We start from the raw sequence: 22,512 nt of genomic DNA on the forward strand, positions 1-22,512 counted from the left end.
TGATTTAATAATTATTAGAATTATTCTTTATTTATCGGGTTACGTTTCCCTTTGTATACAAGAAGAAGACAATTTAAGAATGAATTAATGCAGAATTAACTGGTTTCAAAATGGCGACATATGGCAAAAGTAAGTCCCATTCTACCCTGACAAACTAAATTATTCTCATTGGTATTTATTGATTTAATAATTAATTAATTTCCCTAAAGGGAAAGTTACGTTTCCCTTTGTATACAAGAAAAAGATAATTTTCCACTTTAATCTGATAAGCTAAATTATTCTCACTGGTACCTATTGATTTAATAATTATTAGAATTATTCTTTATTTCACGGATTACGTTTCCCTTTGTATACAAGAAGAAGACAATTTAAAGATGAATTAATGCAAAATTAATTGGTTTCAAAATGGCGACATATGACAGAAGTAAGTTCAATTTTTCAGAAAACTTGTTTACAGAAATTATTGTATGTTTGGTAGAATTATACATCCCATAGGCAGTATTGAGTGCTTCCTTTTTTTATGAAAGATTAAAATTTGATGATTAATGCAGACTTAACTTGTTTCAAAATGATGACACATGCCAAAGGTAAGTGCAATTGTAGAAAATTTTCTATCTCTTCAAACAACTTAGCTAGATGAATTATTGTGCGTTTTATATAGTTATGAAATGGCGACATATGACAAAAGTAAGTTCAATTCTTTAAAAAACTGATTTACACGGATTATTGAACGTTTCATATAATTATACATCTTGTAAGTAGTATTGTGAGCCTTTTGGCGAATAAGAATATTGTGTTTTCTAAAAGTTGGTGTATATACCATCAGACTACACATGGATAGAAGCTCACATTATTCCGTTATTTAGCATCTTTTATACAAACGTCAAATAAAATTTCATACGGCGAATATTAAGTGGTCGTAAATTTAGTTTTATTTGCATCCCATTGAATAATGCCATAGGAATTCCCATACGACGGGTATCTAATCGTAAGAACCCATGCTGAACCTTTTCCAGTGTATAATCCTGGCAATTGAAACGAGTAAGCCAAATTTGGGAATTGTAATTTAATTTAGGATGAATTAAAGTACACTAGAAATATAGTAGTGTATTCAAATCCCTAAAATCCTTGACAACCCCTGTTGATAAAGCCAACAGTTCTAATGGCTGCGAATGTTTATGCATTTATGGGAAATTTAAATTTTCAACAAATTATTGAATGCACTTAATATACAAAAATATGAGAAATACGAATAAGATACGAATTACTACATTTAGGGGTTGAGATAACCCTTTACAAAGCTCCCATTTCATTAATTCTATTAATAAAAATATAAATTTGCATAAAGATTTACAGTCTAATGATATCTCACTCAAAAGATAGACAAGTAATGAATTCCAAGGTCGAAGACATCATTCTTAGATAATAAATTGACATAACTTTGAGCAATCTTATAATGTAAGTCACTTTGCATCACTGTTACCTGTGACCTTGTTTTGGGAGTCATTGAAATCATCTAAACACATGCTATTTTATTAGGAACAGAATAGTATACCATGTTATTTAAAAAAATGAAGTTGACCTTGAAATCTTACAAAATGCACCAACTTACATAAAAATTGTTACTTGCATATTACGAGCCCCCCCATACCATACAATTTTTATACAAAAAGTTTCTCTATATTTTTAGAAATAATGGATATATTCAAGGTGAATAAAGTTATTGGCCCACCCTGTACAATATGGAACAGGATTTTAAGTTACCCTTATCTACGAATACATGTATATGGATCGTCTACAAGTAAAAGATATTTTCTTTTTATTTTTATAGCAAACTACTAACCTCAAATTTAAAAAAGAATTATCTGATAGTGTACTATGAAATGATCCTAACAATTTCAACTTCATTATAATCTTTCTACAATAATAAATGGAAACTTCTCCTTATTTTACGATAGAATAATACAAAAATGCAGAAGCTGTTGTTTTCTATAAAACACAAACGTTTATTGCAGATGCTGCGAAATCAATATGGCGCTGGTATCGAAAGGGTTAGACATTACACACTCGAATTTTTGTTGTACAAGGTAAGTTTGTTGTAAGGCCAACGAGTTAATACAAATTCGTTTAATATATTGATATCGAAAAATATCGAACTTTCGTATTGTTTCCCCCTTTAGAATACATCAGTGGTTCTTAACTTGTGGTCCGTAGGGGAGACTTAACACTGACTTTGTTAACATTCGTTTAAATAACTTCTGTTTGATATTTGAATAGTTTTCTATAGTTTTTAAAGAAAGATTAAAAACCTTAATTCATAATATAACTCTTACAAGTTTTTAACTCATTGAATTATAATAATTCTTAAATTTTGTATAAATTCGTTCACAATCGTTAAACAATCAAGTCGTTCGAACATTTGAACAGTTTAAATTTTCTGTAGTTTGATCAAATATTGAAAGAAGCAATTAAAAAATGAACCGAACTTGTAATATTGACCAGCAGTGAACAAGAAACAAGCTTATCTTCGATTACCCAAATAAAGTCAAGCATTTGATTGTTTAAACAATCGTAATTATCCAAGAAACCCTAATTATTCCAGCTATGTGTTCTTTCTTGATTACAGTATTACATTTGAATAATAAAGTTCGTTTAAGTAAGATTCAGATAAGCTCAAATAAAGTAAAAAGTAATCATTTTTAAAAATCAAAAAGAAAATACCCATTCGTTGATATTTGAATAATTTTCTATAATTTTTAAAGAAAGCACAAAGCATAAGTATAACTCTTACAAGTTTTCAACTCATTGAATTATAATAATTCTCAAATTTTTTAAAAACAATCAAGTCGTTCGAACATTTGAACAGTTTAAATTTTCTCAAATTTGATCAAATATTGAAAGAAGTAATAGCTTAAAAAATGAAGTAGATCCTATGTATTCTTTCTTGATTATAGTATTACATTTGAATAATAAAGTTCGCTTAAGTATGATTCAGATAAGCTCAGATAAAGTAAAAAGTAATAATTTTTAAAAATCAAAAAAAAAATACCCATTCGTTGATATTTGAATAATTTTCTATAGTTTTTAAAGAAAGCACAAAGCATAAGTACAACTCTTACAAGCTTTCAACTCATTGAATTATAATAATTCTCAAATTTTTTAAAAACAATCGTGTCGTTAAAACATTTGAACAGTTTAAATTTTCTCAAGTTTCATCAAATATTGAAAGAATAGCTCAAAAAATGAAGTTGATCCTATGTATTCTTTCTTGATTATACTATTACATTTGAATAATAAAGTTCGTTTAAGTAAGATTCAGATAAGCTCAAATAAAGTAAAAAGTAATCATTTTTAAAAATCAAAAAGAAAATACCCATTCGTTGATATTTGAATAATTTTCTATAATTTTTAAAGAAAGCACAAAGCATAAGTATAACTCTTACAAGTTTTCAACTCATTGAATTATAATAATTCTCAAATTTTTTAAAAACAATCAAGTCGTTCGAACATTTGAACAGTTTAAATTTTCTCAAATTTGATCAAATATTGAAAGAAGTAATAGCTTAAAAAATGAAGTAGATCCTATGTATTCTTTCTTGATTATAGTATTACATTTGAATAATAAAGTTCGCTTAAGTAAGATTCAAATAAGCTCAGATAAAGTAAAAAGTAAGTTCAAATAAATTGAAAGAAGTAATAGCTCAAAAAATGAAGTTGATCCTATGTATTCTTTCTTGATTATAATATTACATTTGAATAATAAAGTTCAGATAAACTCAAATAAAGTAAAAAGTAATCATTTTTAAAAATCAAAAAGGAAATAACCATTCGTTGATATTTGAATAATTTTCTATTGTTTTTAAAGAAAGCACAAAGTATAAGTATAACTCTTACAAGTTTTCAACTCATTGAATTATAATAATTCTCAAATTTTGTAAAAACAATCAAGTCGTTCGAACATTTGAACAGTTTAAATTTTCTCAAGTTTGATAAAATATTGGAAAAAGCAATTAAAAAATGAACCGAACTCGTAACATTGGCCAGCGGTGACTGAACGATCGCAATATATATTTTGAAAATTGATAGAGAAAACGTTGTTGGGGCGCCGCGAATGAGCACCGCTGCCGACGTGTGGCAGTCGGCCCGTTTGATCTCCGCGGGACCATCATGGGGCTCACGGTCCTTGCTGCCCTCTTTCATCCTTCCCTCTTGCCTCTTTCTTCGCATTCTCCAGGATCCACGGTCCAACAATCTACCTATCCCTTTCCACGACCCTGTCGCTCTCTGTACGCCCATCTCTCTCGTTTTCTCTCTAAAAATAAACGTATGCGTGCACGTCGGTCTCTTTTCACCGATGTCCCGTTTCTCTCTCCGCTTTATCGCGCTCCTCTCTCCTTCTCACGCCTCGTTCGCTCTCCGAGACTATTTTTTTTTTACGAGACTCTATCCTTCATCCCCTCTTCCCCTCCCGCGACAGCGTGCCTGACGATCTGACTTTTAGGAGTTCGGAACTCGGAACACCTGTACTGCTAATTCCTTCTTGTCTACCTGTATCACTCACGAAAACAAATTCTCGCCTCGTGTCAACGGGGACCGGGCTCGTCGCGTTTCTTCATCGGCGATTTCTTAACGGCCCCGGAATTCAGTTTCACGCGAGACGATTCCTACGAGATTTTTACTTTCTTTCTCTTTTCTACCGTTTGATTAAATAGCCTTAGAACAGCACTAACAAATTCGGGAGACGATCGTACTTCCGACATTTTCTCGGTACAGTGCAACATACTTGTAATATCAGTTTCTTCGAAACGAAAAGAAAATTGAAAATTATGGAAGGAAATAAAAATTAAATAATATCATAGAGAAACTAAACGTTTATATTTCAAATTCTCGGTAGTTTGGGTCAACAAATGATCGAGAGTAATGATTTGGCTGAGGCGTAGGTAATTTGAAAAAGTGGAATTTCAATTTATCTTTATACTATAGAATTAAAAAGAATTTTCAATTTACCAATGCACCATAAAATTAAAAAGAGCAAGAAAATTAACTGAAAATTATGGTAGCAAATAAAAATTAAGTAATATCATAGAGAAACTAACGAACGTTTATATTTCAAATTTTCGGTAGTTTGGGTCAACAAATGATCGAGAGTAATGATTTGGCTGAGGCGTAGGTAATTTGGAAAAGTGGAATTTCAATTTACCTTTATACTATAGAATTAAAAAGAATTTTCAATTTACCTCTGCACCATAAAATTAAAAAGGGCAAGAAAATTAACTGAAAATTATGGTAGCAAATAAAAATTAAGTAATATCATAGAAAAACTAACGAACGTTTATATTTCAAATTCTCGGTAGTTTGGGTCAACAAATGATCGAGAGTAATGATTTGACTGAGGCGTAGGTAATTTGAAAAAATGGAATTTCAATTTATCTTTATACTATAGAATTAAAAAGAATTTTCAATTTACCACTGCACCATAAAATTAAAAAGAGCAAGAAAATTAACTGAAAATTATGGTAGCAAATAAAAATTAAGTAATATCATAGAGAAACTAACGAACGTTTATATTTCAAATTCTCGGTAGTTTGGGTCAACAAATGATCGAGAGTAATGATTTGGCTGAGGCGTAGGTAATTTGGAAAAGTGGAATTTCAATTTACTTTTACACTATAGAATTAAAAAGAACGAGTAGAAAATAAAATTATTTTTTCGTGCCTGAAAACCAAAAATGACAGCGTAGGATCTTTGTTAAATGTAAATTGTAAGTCTTAAAAGTTATTTGCAACAATCAGGAATGTGATTTCTGGTATCATAACCGGAGCATTCACAATATGTATACTCAAATTTCACACGTAAGACGCTGAACAAACACACAGCATCTTCTTTTTTAAATTCCAAAGAATACTCCATTATCACTATTTCTACTTCTTAGGTATACCTATTTCGACCAAAAAGTGTTTTTTCATAGCTTTGCATTTTGATATAAATAACTGTGGAAATGATTGTTTAAAATAACTATTTAGGGGAAAAGGATATCAACAAAACTAAACAATCATCGTAGGAAAAATGATTAAACAAACTTTGAAAACAATTTCAAGTTAAAATTTTAAAAGGTCCTATATTTTTTGTTAAAGTCAACAAAATTGGATGCGTTTTAAATGAATAGAAAAACTGTAATAGAAAAAATGGCGTGCATAATTGATATCGTTCAACAAAATTAAACAACCATCGTAGGAAAAATGATTAAACAAACTTTGAAAACAATTTCAAGTTAAAATTTTAAAAGGTCCTACATTTTTATATTTCTTGTTAAAGTCAACAAAATTGGATGCGTTCTAAATGAATAGGAAAACTGTAATAGAAAAAATGACATGATTGGATAGAAAAGAAGTCTGGAGCGAAATCGAAATGAAAAATGGCGGGAAAAGTAAAGAGAAGTCGGAAGGAAGGTAAGAAGGAGGATAATGTGCGCGGTGTAAGATATTGACACTCCTGTAATCCATTTGACAGACGTGTGGGCAATCTAGCTAATCCTGATCACGCCCACCGAGGATTAAATCCTGAAGGGTTTCTGGCTCGCTCGGACTAACTTGGCCTAACCGACGATGCGACGCAGGACAGAGCGTAAAGTCTCGTACACACGCTCGCGTATGTCAAACTTGGTTCGTAGATACACGAGGTTAAAAGCCCTTGATGTACCCCCTTCGAAGATGGACCGACCAAAGACTTGTTCCTTCTCATCTTTCATTTTCCGTATTACTTTCTCTTCTTCTTATTTTTTATTATATTTTTTACAGTACCGTAATTAAAGTACCACGGATACGGGATACGTACGTCGTCGAAGAAACCTCATAAATATTCAGTTACGATAATTATTAACACGTTATCGCGTCGTCAGAGTTGGGCAAATTGTATTCAAGAATAACGACTTTTACATCCATTCGTAAACTAATTTTTATTTACGTTTCATTCATGAATATATATTCATTGTGAGATTTATGGACAAAAGTTTACGTACGAATTCAAAATATTTATTCGTTGTTCGTAAATAATACTTGCTCAACCCTGCCGATAATGATTGCAATATCGGTAAATCGGTTTGTCGGAAAATCTAAAAAAATAGCCTCGAAGATTTACCGGTAATTCGCCTCTTCCTTACCGATAATTAAATTAATTGAATATAGTAATAGAGTTCGTATGCGTATTTAAAATGCAATAGAAATTGCATTTGGAAGATTCCTGATGGAAGAATGAAATGGTTGCCGAACTTTGATGTGTTTAACGAAATAAACAGATTTATTGTACAATGTGTATGATTAAGGAATTTAAGCGTGATGCAGACGAAGATGTGTGACAAAGTTAAAATTTCAACTAGGGAGACAAGAAAGATCGTTTGTCTTTCCTTTTCTTTTGAATTGAAACGCTATGACTTGTGATTTTGCAATGTATGTAGCAATAACAAAAATCGCATGACTATAGCTTGCTAATATATGTATGTATTTTATGTGACATAATTTCATATTTTTTGTTCCTGATCAGGATTTAATAAACTGTTTTTACAATATTTATTTTTATATTATCAGTACAGTAAAAACTGTCGGTAAAAAAATTTATCGACGTATCATATTATTGATAATTTTATCGAATTACCGGTTAAGTGAAAACGTCGGTAAATTTACAATATAAAAAATCCAGGATCATCGAATGGAAACAAAGTGATAACGTGGATTTGGTTAGGATATTTAATCATATCTAATTATTTATTCATCATACGTTATTTCGTTATCACTCTTTTATAACGACGATATAAAATTTTTCATTAAATTCTACGAGTAAGTGGGACATGAACTATAAATTCATAAAATTCCATGGACTTGCAAACTATTTTAGAGCGATGAAGTTTTTTGATAAACAATTTCACAATGATTTCGTGTAATTAATGACGAAGAATTTACAAATGTTTTAATAATAAAAATTAGGAATCTGTTAGGTACTAGGGTATATTGAAATAATAAAATTCAGATTCGAGTGAAATTAGACCCATAGTCGTCGTTCGAGGGTTGATATAACGGGTGGGCGCGTAGTTTAGAATAAATATTTTTCGAAAGAAGTTTATAAATCACTTACCGCCGCCCAGAATCCCGTCGATGGTGTAATCTTTCTTTCCGTCGTCACCTGGTCGTCCGCCGCGCAACAATCTGCTGATAGAGCTGACACTCGGTGGATCTGAGAAGCCTTCCTGTTTGAAATAAACGTTATCGTCATAAAAACGTTATCGAAATATTCGAACCAAGACAAAACTCATTTTCCCAAACCGAATCAAGTATTTGATTATCCAAGTAGCTTGAACGTTTAATCAAACTGGAGGAAATTAAATCTGTTTGAACGACTCGATTAAATTTAAGTAGCATCATTTTATTTTAAACTATATGAAATTTGAAATTTTGTATAATTTTTAAACTTCCACTAATTTGCCATCCCAGACGGTAAACTATTTAAACATATCAAACGTTGATCGTTCTTTGATAGATTTTTATTTCTTATGATTATTTTTGACTTAATTTAAGCTTATACAAATCTTATTCGGTTTTTTATTAATGTTAGAACTGCCGGAAGCGGTTAAAATGATTTGTAATTTCTAATAAAAATTATAAGAAATTTACTCGACTGGAATTTTTGAAAATTTACCGCGGTTAAAGCTATGACTTTTTCGGTTGTATCGACAAGTTTCTTTTTTTTATTATTGCATCTTACAGTCAATTCCATTGGGGAAGTTTTAGTAAATACGTTTACCAAGACAATTACACGAATAGTATACTGGTGAATATGTTGAGATATTAAATAATAAGGATGAAAGAGAAACAAAACAAAGATTCGTCGACATAATCGAACTTTCCAAACAATCCAATGAAACGTATGCATGGGACTGAATTGTTTGATTTGCAAAAAGGGGAAAAACGATAGTTTAGAGCAACGAAGCTTATAAAAAAAAAAATGGTAAATACCCTAATTTTTAATACAAATGTAACTTCTACAAGTTTTTATTTTATCGAATTACAGTCATTTTGTATAAACAATCACGTTGTTCAAATGTTTGAAAAAAGCAGTAGCTTCAACCATAACAATGAACCAGCTAAAAATGAAGCAAACTTATAATATTGCAGTGTACAAGAGTCAAGCTTATTTTCGATTACTTAAACGAAGTCAAGTATTTGATTGTTTAAGCAATCTGAATTATCCAAGAAACTTTAATTATTCAACACACTTGATTATTTGAACACATTTGATTCTATGTATTCTTACTTGATTATAGCATTACATTCGAATAATAAAATTCGCTTAAATACAATTTAGATAAGCTCAAATAAAGTAAAAAACAATTACGATAATTTTAAAAATTAAAAAAAATACCCATTCGTTTAAATAACTTGTGTTTGATACTTGAATAGTTTTTTATAGCTTTCAAAGAAAGATTAAAAACCTTAATTCGTAATATAAGTATAACTCTTACAAGTTTTTAACTCATTGAATTATAGCAATTTTCAAATTTTGTATAAACAATCAAGTTGTTCAAATGTTTGAAAAAAGCAGTAGCTTCAACCATAACAATGAACCAGCTAAAAATGAAGCAAACTTATAATATTGCAGTGTACAAGAGTCAAGCTTACCTTCGATTACTTAAACGAAGTCAAGTATTTGATTGTTTAAGCAATCTGAATTATCCAAGAAACTTTAATTATTCAACACACTTGATTATTTGAACAAACTTGATTCTATGTATTCTTACTTGATTATAGCTTACATTCGAATGATAAAGTTCGCTTAAATAAAATTTAGATAAGCTCAGATAAAGTAAAAAATAATTACGATAATTTTAGAAATTAAAAACAAGTACCCATTAGTTTAAATAACTTGTGTTTGATATTTGAATAGTTTTGTATAGTTTTCAAAGAAAGATTAAAAATCTTAATTCGTAATATAAGTATAATTCTAAAAGGTTTTTTACTCACTGAATTATAATAATTCTCAAATTTTATATAAATGAGTCGTTTGTTTTGAAAGTGGCGTAAGTCCATTTATGTTCAAATCGAGATATTGAAGGGTTTGCGTTGGATTAAATTTAAAAATATGGGTAACAGACGACATAGTAGAATAATGCTTTTGCGTTTCTAAGACTGTCAAATTTATCATTCCAATTAGCACAATTAACATTATTTAAGAAATAATATGTTTTTGATGTCTATGATTAGACTTACGTCACTTTCAAAATCAATGAAATGACGTTTTCAATTCTTAAGAAAGCACAAGTCCATAAGAAAAGTAAATTTTCCTTGAAATAAAAATAAATATATACACTTTTATGTTATAAAATCAAAAAAAATATTCAACTATTATTCTTTGTAAAATATCCTACTATTCTTTTTAATTTTTACATTAAAATTAATATTGTTTCATTAATTATTATTCAGTCTTCTCCAGTTTGTGTATAAGGGAGGGATTTAAAATAACTATGGGGTGCAGGTGGTATATAATTATAATAAATCAACTAAGTCCTTGTATTTTAGGTTTGTGAGTGTTTTTTTGTGTAGTAATGTTAACTTGATATTATTAAAGTTTTTCTCTTCGATTTACTCTTTCACCGTCAGTATTTTTTCATTGCACATTGATAATTCAACTGCTACTTCGATAACACTATGCAACAAAATAAAAAAAATTGGGATCTCATAAAATTTTTTTACATAATATTTTCCATAACCATTTGAAACTCTTATAATGAGACTTACGCCACTTTCAATATAAACTTTTTCATCGCTCCATTAACCAGCAAATTTTCGTGTTAGAAAATCTTAATGATTCTAAATATATTAGTAACAAGTTGCTTCAGAAAGAAAAGATCATGTAAAAATGTAACTATCAAGGTAGCTAACTCGATTTTTTTAGAAGATGCACTTGCGCCACTTTCAAAATAAACTTTTTCATCGCTCCATTAACCAGCAAATTTTCGTGTTAGAAAATCTTAATGATTCTAAATATATTAGTAACAAGTTGCTTCAGAAAGAAAAGATCATGTAAAAATGTAACTATCAAGGTAGCTAACTCGATTTTTTTAGAAGATGCACTTGCGCCACTTTCAAAATAAACTTTTTCATCGCTCCATTAACCAGCAAATTTTCGTGTTAGAAAATCTTAATGATTTTAAATATATTAGTAACAAGTTGCTTCAGAAAGAAAAGATCATGTAAAAATGTAACTATCAAGGTAGCTAACTCGATTTTTTTAGAAGATGCACTTACGCCACTTTCAAAATAAACTTTTTCATCGCTTCATTAACCAGCAAATTTTCGTGTTAGAAAATCTTAATGATTTTAAATATATTAGTAGCAAGTTGCTTCAGAAAGAAAAGATCATGTAAAAATGTAACTATCAAGGCAGCTAACTCGATTTTTTTAGAAGATGCACTTACGCCACTTTCAAAATAAACTTTTTCATCGCTTCATTAACCAGCAAATTTTCGTGTTAGAAAATCTTAATGATTCTAAATATATTAGTAACAAGTTGCTTCAGAAAGAAAAGATCATGTAAAAATGTAACTATCAAGGCAGCTAACTCGATTTTTTTAGAAGATGCACTTACGCCACTTTCAAAATAAACTTTTTCATCGCTTCATTAACCAGCAAATTTTCGTGTTAGAAAATCTTAATGATTCTAAATATATTAGTAACAAGTTGCTTCGGAAATAAAAGATCATGTAAAAATGTAACTATCAAGGTAGCTAACTCGATTTTTTTAGAAGATGCACTTGCGCCACTTTCAAAATAAACTTTTTCATCGCTTCATTAACCAGCAAATTTTCGTGTTAGAAAATCTTAATGATTTTAAATATATTAGTAGCAAGTTGCTTCAGAAAAAAAAGATCATGTAAAAATGTAACTATCAAAGTAGCTAACTCGATTTTTTTAGAAGATGCACTTACGCCACTTTCAAAATAAACGACTCGAATAATCAAGCGACGAAGGCTTGCACTGGTGTGTCGCGAATCGAGTTTGAACGGGAACGGGGCGAGAGGAGATTCCATACTGATACAGTCGTGCACTAGGAAGTCTCGATTAGGAATAACAGGATTCATCAAGAGCCGTGAAAGTACGAACAGTTTGTCCAAAGTATTAATTTCGCGGCCTCGGTTTCCCCGCGAAGGAAAGCCTCGAAAGGTATTGTTCGATCTCTCGATTGGGGGTGGACGTTTCCGCAGGGTCTCTCTATCTCTCTAAAGATCACAGTGAATGGGGCTTTTTAATATTGTGCATGAGGCGTGCACCAGCTGGCCAGGAGTGTACGTGAGCGCCCCAAGGGAACTCGCGTGTCCTTTAATACGTTACTGCCCGCCGTCTACACCCACGCCTCATTGGCGTAACACACTCCTCCGTTCGTGACGCGATTTTCGAGTATGCAAAACGCGACTTTTCCACGAATAAACTCTTCCGTCGAACGACCATCTTGAAAAATTGCTAACCCCAGCAATTTAGAATAACAATTTCTCGAAAAACGACTGATCGGATGGTGGAACGGTTCCATCGAAAATTACAAATTTTTGCTTTAAATTACATATTATTGGTAAAATTCTCTTTTTTATAGTTTCTTGCGAGCAAAATTGGTTAGAAAATTAAAAAAAGAAGACTTCACGAAATTTGACATTAACAAAGTTGCCACTTTTTCTTAATGATTTTCTTACGATAGAGTTACGGTGAAATGGGGGCTTCGTACAGCTTTGTCTGAACCCCTAAATAAAATGATTTTCCCCTGGACGCGTAAACATCCGCAGTCCCAGCGACGAGATTAACAGTTTTCGGCGCGAAAGTACGAGAAAACGGTGCAAATAGCCGAGAGCCAACGTAACCTATCTTTTACGGGGCCAAAATCAAATCAGGGATCACCGGAGGTTCTCAAACCGAGATCCGGCCGGAAATTCCATCTCCGATCGAGCCAATAAAAGGCGATTGATCGCGGCGCGGCGCGGTTACGAGGTGTACTCGGGCCGATTCTCGATAAAGAGATAAATCGTACGAAGGTGGAGGAATGTCGGCCCGGTGGAACCGAGAGACGAACGAAAGGAGAGGGAAGAAGAGTTTCGAGAACGCGTACGCCGTTGCAGTCGTGGAAGCAGGCGGTCGTAGCCGGCATTAATACGGCATTTAATGCTGGAAAGAGGCGTTCCTGGGTTGGAGAACCCGAGGCGGCGTCCATCTTTCTCCGTTTCTCGTTCCAGAGGTCTCTGTCTCTCTCCTCCTGTCATCGCCCCGGACCTAAAGCCTCAACCGCCATCAACGGCACAAGGATCGTTATTGTTTCTGAGATCGTCGATCCGAAAGATAGCCATCGACACCAACGACCCCCTTTTTCGCTTCCTCTACTTTTTTCTCCCTTTTACTTCTCCATTACTTTCTATTTTTCGCTCCTTCCCTTTTTCGTTCGACGAGAACGCGGTTACATCCTCGCCCTAGGTCACCCGTTTTCTTCTCCCTTCTGCTTTTCCTCTTTCTTTCACCGACCACCACGTCGCGGCGTCCCGTGTACAGGTTTAAGAATTCACACTTATCAAAGGGTAGATGTTTCATAATTGAGTTGACTCGTTTCATAGATGTCAAAGTGTTTGGAATTGTATATAATACCCATTTTTTTTTTTTTTTTTTTATTATTTAGCTTCGTGAAACTCTTGTGAGAGTTATACAGGGTGTTCGACCACCTCTGGGAAAAATTTTAATGGGAGATTCTAGAGGCCAAAATAAGACGAAAATCAAGAATACCAATTTGTTGATGGTGGCTCCGTTAAGAAGTTATAAACGTTTAAAGTTCCGCCCGTACTGAATTTTTTTCTAGGAAATGAGTAAGATTTCGATGATATATCTATTGACCAAAAATGATTGCAATTGATCCCCGGAACCAGAAATAATTTTTTTAGAACGGTTTGAAATTTTTTTTGTTACCGATAAATTTGGGCAGCTACCCCCGTCGATTTTTCTTAAAAATTAATTTTTCATTTTTAGTAATTTTGTTTGACGCCCTACAGAAAAGTTGTCTAATACTTTTTTGTAGGCACCTATGGGCTCTACTTCAGAAAAAAGTTTCATTGAAATATATTCACTATTGTAGGAATTATGGCTGTTTGAAAATTGGACCACTTTTATGGGGTTTTTCTAACATTACGGGGTTAGGGAACAACTTTTTGAATATTTATATAATTGTTACATATTCTATACTAAAATACGCGTCGTTTGCCTTTTTGAACATTAAAATCGTCCAATCCGTTCAGAAGTTATGACATTTTAAAGATTCCCATGAAATTTCAGGGAAGCATTTCTGGCCTGACATTATATTTTCGGTAAGGAATTTTTTTCTCGAAAGTGGATAAGATTTCGAGGGTATGTCTATTGACCAAAAATGATTATAATTCATCCCTGCAATCAAAAATAATTTTTCCAGGACGATTTGAAATTTTTTTTTCCGTCGAAAAATTTCACACCTTCTCAAATTGTTTTTTAGAAAGTGGGTAGGATTTCGGGGGTATGTCTATTCACCAAAAATGCTTATAATTGACCCCTGCAGCCAAAAATATTTTTTTTAGAACGATTTAAAATTTTTCAATTTAATCTTTTTTCATTATACTTTCTTCTAGCAAACCATTTTCTCCATTTGCCATTTTTATGTAATAACTCGGACATTCATTGACGTATAACGAAATAGCTGTAATTCAATAGTTTTTATGTAATCTTATTTCAAAGTTTAAGTTATCTCCTTCATTCGACCTTCATCAATTGTTTAAAAGCAAAAGTTTCATTTTCATGGACAATTTCAGTTTGGTCTGGCAATCAGTGTGTCGAATAATTTCCATAACCATCGCGCAAAGACAGTCTTCTTCGCTTACCTTGACGAGTTTTTCTCTGATCTCCCATGAGAAGATTCCAGGATTATCCCTCTTCATTTCTTCGATTCTTGCCTCGATTTCGGGGGTGGCGACCCTCGGTTTGCTGCCACCGATGACACCGGGCCTGATGGAGCCCGTCTCTTGATAGCGGTTCAGAATTTTCGAAACGCAGCCATGAGACACGCGAAGACGCCGCGAGATAATGCAAGGACGAACTCCTGCCGCAGCCATTTCAACGATTTTCAGACGTATGTGATTCGGAAGAGGTCGCCCGTTTATGAAGACGCCACCCAGTTGATTCATACGACCCTGTCCTGACAGAAATATTTAACCACTGTTTTATTTATTTGCTTTTCTTCGATTAACATACAAATTTCTATATCTATTTGAACACGGCCAACACGTTTCGATGCTGGCCGTTTCAAAACGATCGAAGAAACCGAACCATTTAAATTCCTCGAGCAAAAAGAAATCGAAAAGTCCTTTACCACTTTTCGATCCGAAGCTTCGTTGTCGAGATATAAATAGTTAAAGTCACTGCGCAGTAAATGGCGTGTGTGCAGGCGCGCGATCAGCTGACTGACAAGGGGTTGTTTCCGGCAGTGGAAGTCGCGTTTGAAACGATAGTAAGTACAAGTCATAGTACATACCTAGTATCAAAAATCTCTAAAGGGTTTCTTCAAAATGGGCATTCGTTTTCGAGATATTTTTATTCAATGTTTTGTACACAACTAGCAAATGAATTATTTAACACAAACTAGCAGAGTTGTGGGTAAATTGGTAGACAAGTTGACTACGGAATCTGGAGGTAGTAACTTCTAATCCCCGTGTTGTTGCTACTTCTTTCTTTTTTTTAATACAACTTTGAAATGAAACAATATTTTATTCATTTTTGCATTTAATGTTAATCCTATATGACATCAATTGTTGAAACAAAAAATATAAACTTTAGCAGATCGAGTTGTGGGTAAGTCGGTAGAGCGGTTGAGTACGAATCTGAAGATGGTACGTTTGAATCCCCGTTGTTGTTGCTATTTTTTTCTTTTTTTTTTAATACAATTTTAAAATGAAAAACATTTGAAGTTAATCCTATATAACGTCGTTATTAATTGTAAAACAAAAAACAAGATTTCTTGTTAGGTGTACGTCATTGTAAAAAAGTTACGTTTATAGAATGTGCATGGTGCTTCCTCAAATTATGTTTTGTATGTTCTTATTGTGAATATCATCCGAAATATTGTAAAGAATTTAAAAAACAATAAAAAGATAATCAATATTGTACATTATTAATCTTACAATATTTCCCATTAACAATAAGCTTATCTAGCCGAATGACTAAAACCAGCACTGTCGTTATTCTAACAATTGTTTGAAATATACTATTATTGTTTATAGTGGCGATATGAACAATGAATACAGAATTCACCTGATGACTAATACAGAAAAATATATGCGACACATACTGTTATTTTACTACTGTGCTTCTAATTTCTATATTAAAAATTTATATTTTTTGTTTCAGCAATTCATATAGGATTAATATTAAATGCAAAAATGAATAAAATATTGTTTCATTCCGAAGTTGTATTTAAAAAAAAGAAAGAAGTAGCAACAACACGGGGATTCCAAGTTACTACCTCCAGATTCGTAGTCAACCTTTCTACCAATTTACCTACAACTCTGCTAGTTTGTGTTAAATAATTTATTTGCTAGTTGTGTACAAAACATTGAATAAAAATATCTCGAAAACAAAGACCCGTTTTGAAGAAACCCTTTAGAGATTTTTGATACTAGGTATGTACTATGACTTGTACTTACTATCGTTTCAAAAGCGACTTCCACTGCCGGAAGCTCCCCTTGTCAGTCAGCTGATCGCGCGCCTGCGCACACGCCATTTACTGCGCAGTGACTTTAACTATTTATATCTCGACAACGAAGCTTCGGATCGAAAAGTGATAAAGGACTTTTCGATTTCTTTTTGCTCGAGGAATCAGCATTCTCTAGTTTCTCCTATTGTTTTGAAACACACAGGCAACAGGCGAGAGTCAAATGACATGCATATTTATTTATGTTTTACGAATGTTCACAATTTTTGTCAAGTGAAAGTGATCAAAACTGATTGAGAAATATCAGAAGGATTCTTGGAAAAATAGTCAAGCAAATCGATATTCAAAACTTAAAGTGCCGCTATTTTACAAATTTTCGACATTTTTGTTCATTTTGGTTTACATACACAATCGTAGTCATACTAATCACGATTCCATTTGATATTTTAATGCGATCTATTTAATCGATTATATTAAGAGGGTACTCTAGTCTAAAGTTTCATTTTTCTTCATCTTTCTGGGGATTTGTTTTACAAAAGAAAGCGTAAGTTTCTTAATCTCGACGGTTTTGCATATTTATTTCCGACCTGTTAGAAGTAGCGTAAGTTTCCACCGATGTCAAAAAGCATTCAATTACAGAGAAGGCTCGAGATGTGGCACGAAAGTAGTATGGTTTAGAGACAGGAAAGGAAAAAGTCCCGGGCGCAATTGCAGTGATTGGGCTTGAAATTAACGGCTGAATCCAGCTTCGAAGCGCAAACGTGAAATCAGATAACAGGTCGGCGAGTCTGAGTGAGCGAATACCAAAAATGCGACTAACAACCGTAAAATTGAAAAAGTTATGCGCACAGGAGGCCGTTTTCAAGGCTAACGAGTATAATGTCCGATCGTTAGTCGAATTAGCCATTCTTCCGTACGCGGCATTACTTTCTTTGCCAACCAACGCCGCGTTACTCCTTTATAATTACTACACTTGTATGCAAAAGTACGCTCGTAACAACGAGCAAACATACACGCTATACGTTTCTTCGGGAAAAACTAACCGATCGTTGCTACCTATTATGTCACCAAATACACGATATGGAATCAAAAGGTAACCGCTCGTGTAAGAATTTTAACTAAATATTACATTCTAATGTTATTATTTTCATATTATTTCGTTCAGTATGAGTTTCGTTTTTAACAGGGGAATTAATTGGTTTTTAACTTTGGAACTTTCTAACAGATCCCTATGAACATAACAATTGGTAAATTTTTGTTTTCTATGTACCGAATTTTTGCTTGTTTGGGGACAAAAACACCCCCTGATATACGGGGTGTTCGGCCACCCCCGGGAAAAATTTTAATGGGAGATTCTAGAGGCCAAAATAAGACGAAAATCAAGAATACCAATTTCTTGATGGAGGCTTCGTTAAAAAGTTATTAACGTTTAAAGTTCCGCCGGTACTGAATTTTTTTCTCGAAAATGCACAAGATTTCGGGGGTATGTTTATTCACCAAAAATTATTGTAATTGACCCCCGCAACCAAAAATAATTTTTTTAGAACGATTTGAGTTTTTTTTTTTCGTCGAAAAATTTAGGCACCTACCCCCTTGTCGATTTTTCTTAAAAATTCGTTTTTGATTTTTAGTAATTTTATTTGATGCCCTACAGAAAAGTTGTGTAATACTTTTTTGTAGGTACCCATGAGCTCTACTATAGAAAAAAGTTTCATTGAAATATATTCACTATTGTAGAAGTTATGGCTGTTTGAAAATTGGACCATTTTTATGTGGTTTTTCTCATTTTGCAGGGTCAAGGACCAACTTTTCGAATATTTTTGCGATTTGTACATATTCTCCACCAAAATACGCGTAGTTTGCTTTTTTAAACATTAAAATCGTCCAATCCGTTCAAAAGTTATGACGTTTTAAAGATTCGCATGAAAATTCGGGCAGACATTTCTGGCCAGAAATGATATTTTCGGTAAGGAATTTTTTTCTCGAAACTGAGTAGAATTTCGGGGGTATGTGTAATGACCAAACATGGTTATAATTGACCCTTGTAACTGAAAATAATTTTTTTAAAACGATTTGAAATTTTTTAATTTCTCTGCAAATCTCATCACCTACTCGAATTTTTTTCTCGAAAGTGCATAGGATTTCGGGGGTGTGTCTATTGACCAAAAATGATTGTAATTGACCTCCGCAATCGAAAATAATTTTTCCAGAACGATTTGAAATTTTTGAATTTAATTGTTAATAACTTTTTAACGAAGCTTCCATCAATAAATTGGTATTCTTCATTTTCGTCTTATTTTGACCTCTAGAATCTCCCATTAAAATTTTTTCCAGGGGTGGCCGAACACCCTGTATTGAGTGTCACGCCGGTCACCGGTGACCGCTTTTACCTCGCGAGTTAAAATAAAAAGTTATTTAAAAAATTAAAAATTGAAGGATTCGCCCTTTAAAATAAACCCTTCCTTTTAATAAAGTTACAGCTACTCAAATATCAACACTTTTTCAATATAGTGATCTTCTACGCATTTAATTACCAATGACTCATTTTTTAATATCATATACAATATCAAACACAGTATTCTAATTCTTTTTCTTTCAGTTATTTATTTCCAAAGAAAACAGTATTTAAAATAGCTAGTAGGGTGCCAATGCTCTATTTGTTTCACAATGGTTGCACACAGAACTACTTTTAACATAATATTTGTACTTTATTTGGCTAAAATAACTCCAGGTGTACGAGTGAAAGGGTTAAAATAGAAAGAAATATGTTTAATGGAATTAAATAGAAACAAAACAATATTACAATAATAACGGATTTACGCATATCGTGAACGAAGAATGTGAAATTGATGATTTCGAGCAAAATAAAAGGAAATGTTGATTAGTATGCCGGAGAAGAATGAAATAAGGGCGGGGATCGTTGGCGAGAGATTTCTGCAGGGTGACCGGTTGTCGGGCTGTCGCCAGAGGCGACACGTTACTCTAACAAGTGTCCGATTTCGCATGGAATGACTCAACTGCAAATTGAAAGATCGACGACCGGTTATTGACCAATAAAAAGTAAGCAAAACTGCTTTTCACTGGTGTCGTGGAAATGCATTCGATCCTCATGTCGCAAGGTTACTTTTCCCCCCATAGATTTTCAGGGTTTCTCGAAGATAACAAAATGTAACTAGATTCTGCACGAATCGGATGCAAATTATCCCCTCCTTAAACTCAGTTGGTACCACTGGGTTACAGATGACTCTTTAGATTGTTTAGTTTATGGTTTATCGCCTCTACTTCATTCTATCCTCTCAACATAACATGCAATTCTTAGACTCCAATGGCGACGCTATTTAAAGTCATGAATTATAAAAAAAGTCCCTATATTTACACTTCACCAATTGACGTAAAATTTTAGTTACACGTTCAGTACATGTATTACTATAGCCCGTAGCAGAATCAACCCAAAAATTTTATTGATACTTCCGATACATTAATATTAAGCATAACAACTAGCAAAATAACTGACGATCGAAAGGATTGTGAATAAAAAAAATACGAGGATTATTTACATTGTCGCATAGCAGCATAATTAAATATTTTGTTGCGTTTTGTGTATTAATATGTTTGTAAATTTTTTCCATTACTTCCTGGAGCAAGGGAGAAGGTAGAATTATGAGACAGGATAGAATTATGAGACACTAAGGTTTCGAGCCATATGCAGTACTGACAGTTATAACAATGGATGAAAACGAAGTATTAAGATCATAGTAACATCATATACCAACAGCCGTCATTATGTAATTCCATTGTTTAACAGATGCTTATTGTTTCTGACGCAAAAGAAAGTTTTTACGCGTAGGTGTTCAAGTGCAATTTTCTGTTATTTATTTTGTGATTTTGAAGAAAAGCCGGAAGGTAAATTATTCTATAATAATTGCAGTTTCATAATGCCCAATGGGGTTTTAAAGTTATTGTGCGTTTAATTGCTATGTAATGAGAAAAAGATAAAATCGAAAGGTGGTAGCAATATGAGACGTTTGATATTAGTCAATTTGAACAGCTTCAAACAGGACTAAACGATGCAGTTTGCATATTTTGCAACAGTATGTTTTCTGGAGACACTAAGGGTGAGCTGTGGATTCAATGTTTGTCCTGTCAATTATGGATCCATTATAAACTATAATTGTATTATCATATTTTAGACTTGTGTGATATTGAAATTTTTCTACGACCCCTTTAACGCAGTTTCGGAACTTATTTCCCAGAAAAATAATGCTGTCTCATATTGTCACCCCATTTTTTAGATACTCCATTTTACATCAATTTAGAAAAAGTAAAAATGTTATAGGTTCTGTAAGGTCTAAAATATTTATACTCATGCAGCTTATTTCACGTAAAATTCTCTAAATTTATTCATCGAAATTTTTTAATTTTGTCAATTCTGAGAGTCTCTAGGTTAAACAATAAAAAGGATATCTTACATTTCTACCACTTCCTCTAGTTAATCGAGAAATTGTGATTTTTGTGAGGATTTTAAAAGAATTTTAAGATTTACGATGTAAAATCGAGAATTGGCTGCTATTTTAGAACCGAAAAAGAGAAAACTAAATTAAGAAATGTGATTTAAGATAGTTTGTAACCAGTGCTAAGTGCTCTAGAAAAGTAATGCTGTCTCACATTACCACCCCATTTTCTAGATGTCCGATTTTGTATCAATTTAGAAAAAGTGAAAAATTAGGTTTTGTAAGGCCCATAATATTTATACTCATCTAGCTTTAGCACACGTATTTTGTCAAAAATAGAAAAAATAGAAATTACTTTTCGCGCCACTGTGGACCGCAATATTAAATTTAAAATATTTACTTTAAAATTCAAAATCAGCAACCTCAAAAATCCTCAAATACCAAGTTTCAAAAACATCGTATGAAATTTAAATTTTTACCAAAAATTACCGATTTCCAGACTATCGTTTCCCCACGTTTTCAAAGAGAGATTCCAAAATCTTTAGTTATAAATATTTAGCTTAAAATTTTAAATCAGCGATCTCGAAAAGTCCCAACTATCAAGTGTCAAGAAAATCGTATGAAATTTGAATGCTGGCCAGAAATCACCGTCTCCTCGTTGCCTCTCGTTTTCGAAGAGAGATTCTTAAGGCTCCGGAGTATTCAGAGGGTGAGTACCAACCTTGAAATGGGTAGCCTCCGAAAATGGGCCTCATGCCGTTCGTGACATCCATCCTGACGTGGCGCGTGTACCGAAATCCTTATCGTCGCGATCGGTCACTGTTCGATCTTTAACGGAGGCACAAGTAGATGATTTCACTAACGGGAAGTCTGTCGCGCTAGCAAGAGGAAGCACACGCCGCGTCGCGTCGCGTCGCGTCGCCTCGCGTCGCGCCGGGCCGCGCCGGCACCGACAGCCCGAGGCAAGAAGGCTTGCGACGGAGACGGAGAACGAGAAAGAGAAACGGAGCAGAACGCGCGCGCGAAGATAGAAGGGATCGGGACCGAACCGCGAGAAAAAGAACAAGAATAATACTAATAATAATAATACAAAAAAAAAAAAGGGTAAAGAAAATGAAAGGAAAAACAGGCCCGGCGAGATCCGCGAGTGCGTGGCCAGCGGGATCCGGACAAAGATGCGAAACAAGAAAAGGAATAAGCAGGCAGCACGCGTAGCTTTCGTTGCGAGAGGTACCGCTGCAATAACGTGTCAGTTCTGCCACTGGTACCCTCGTGTCCCTCCAACCGAGTCCACGAACAATGGGGGTTCGTTTCT

General features: G+C 33.3%; 1 protein-coding gene across 1 annotated transcript in view; it reads right to left on the minus strand.

Moving 5' to 3' along the window:
• LOC143347493 (protein gooseberry-neuro) overlaps positions 1 to 21,970 on the minus strand; it is a 37,562-nt gene extending 15,592 nt beyond the window's left edge. The window contains exons 1-3 of the mRNA XM_076776688.1: positions 21,919 to 21,970; positions 14,921 to 15,234; positions 8,128 to 8,239 (exon numbers count right to left, since the gene is read on the minus strand). Of these exons, the coding sequence (XP_076632803.1) occupies positions 8,128 to 8,239; positions 14,921 to 15,234; positions 21,919 to 21,970 (478 nt within the window). The remainder of the gene's footprint in view (positions 1 to 8,127; positions 8,240 to 14,920; positions 15,235 to 21,918) is intronic.
• Between the last annotated feature and the right edge of the window lie 542 nt (positions 21,971 to 22,512).

This window comes from Colletes latitarsis, chromosome 11 (genome assembly GCF_051014445.1).
Source record: "Colletes latitarsis isolate SP2378_abdomen chromosome 11, iyColLati1, whole genome shotgun sequence".
Taxonomy (NCBI): domain Eukaryota; kingdom Metazoa; phylum Arthropoda; class Insecta; order Hymenoptera; family Colletidae; genus Colletes; species Colletes latitarsis.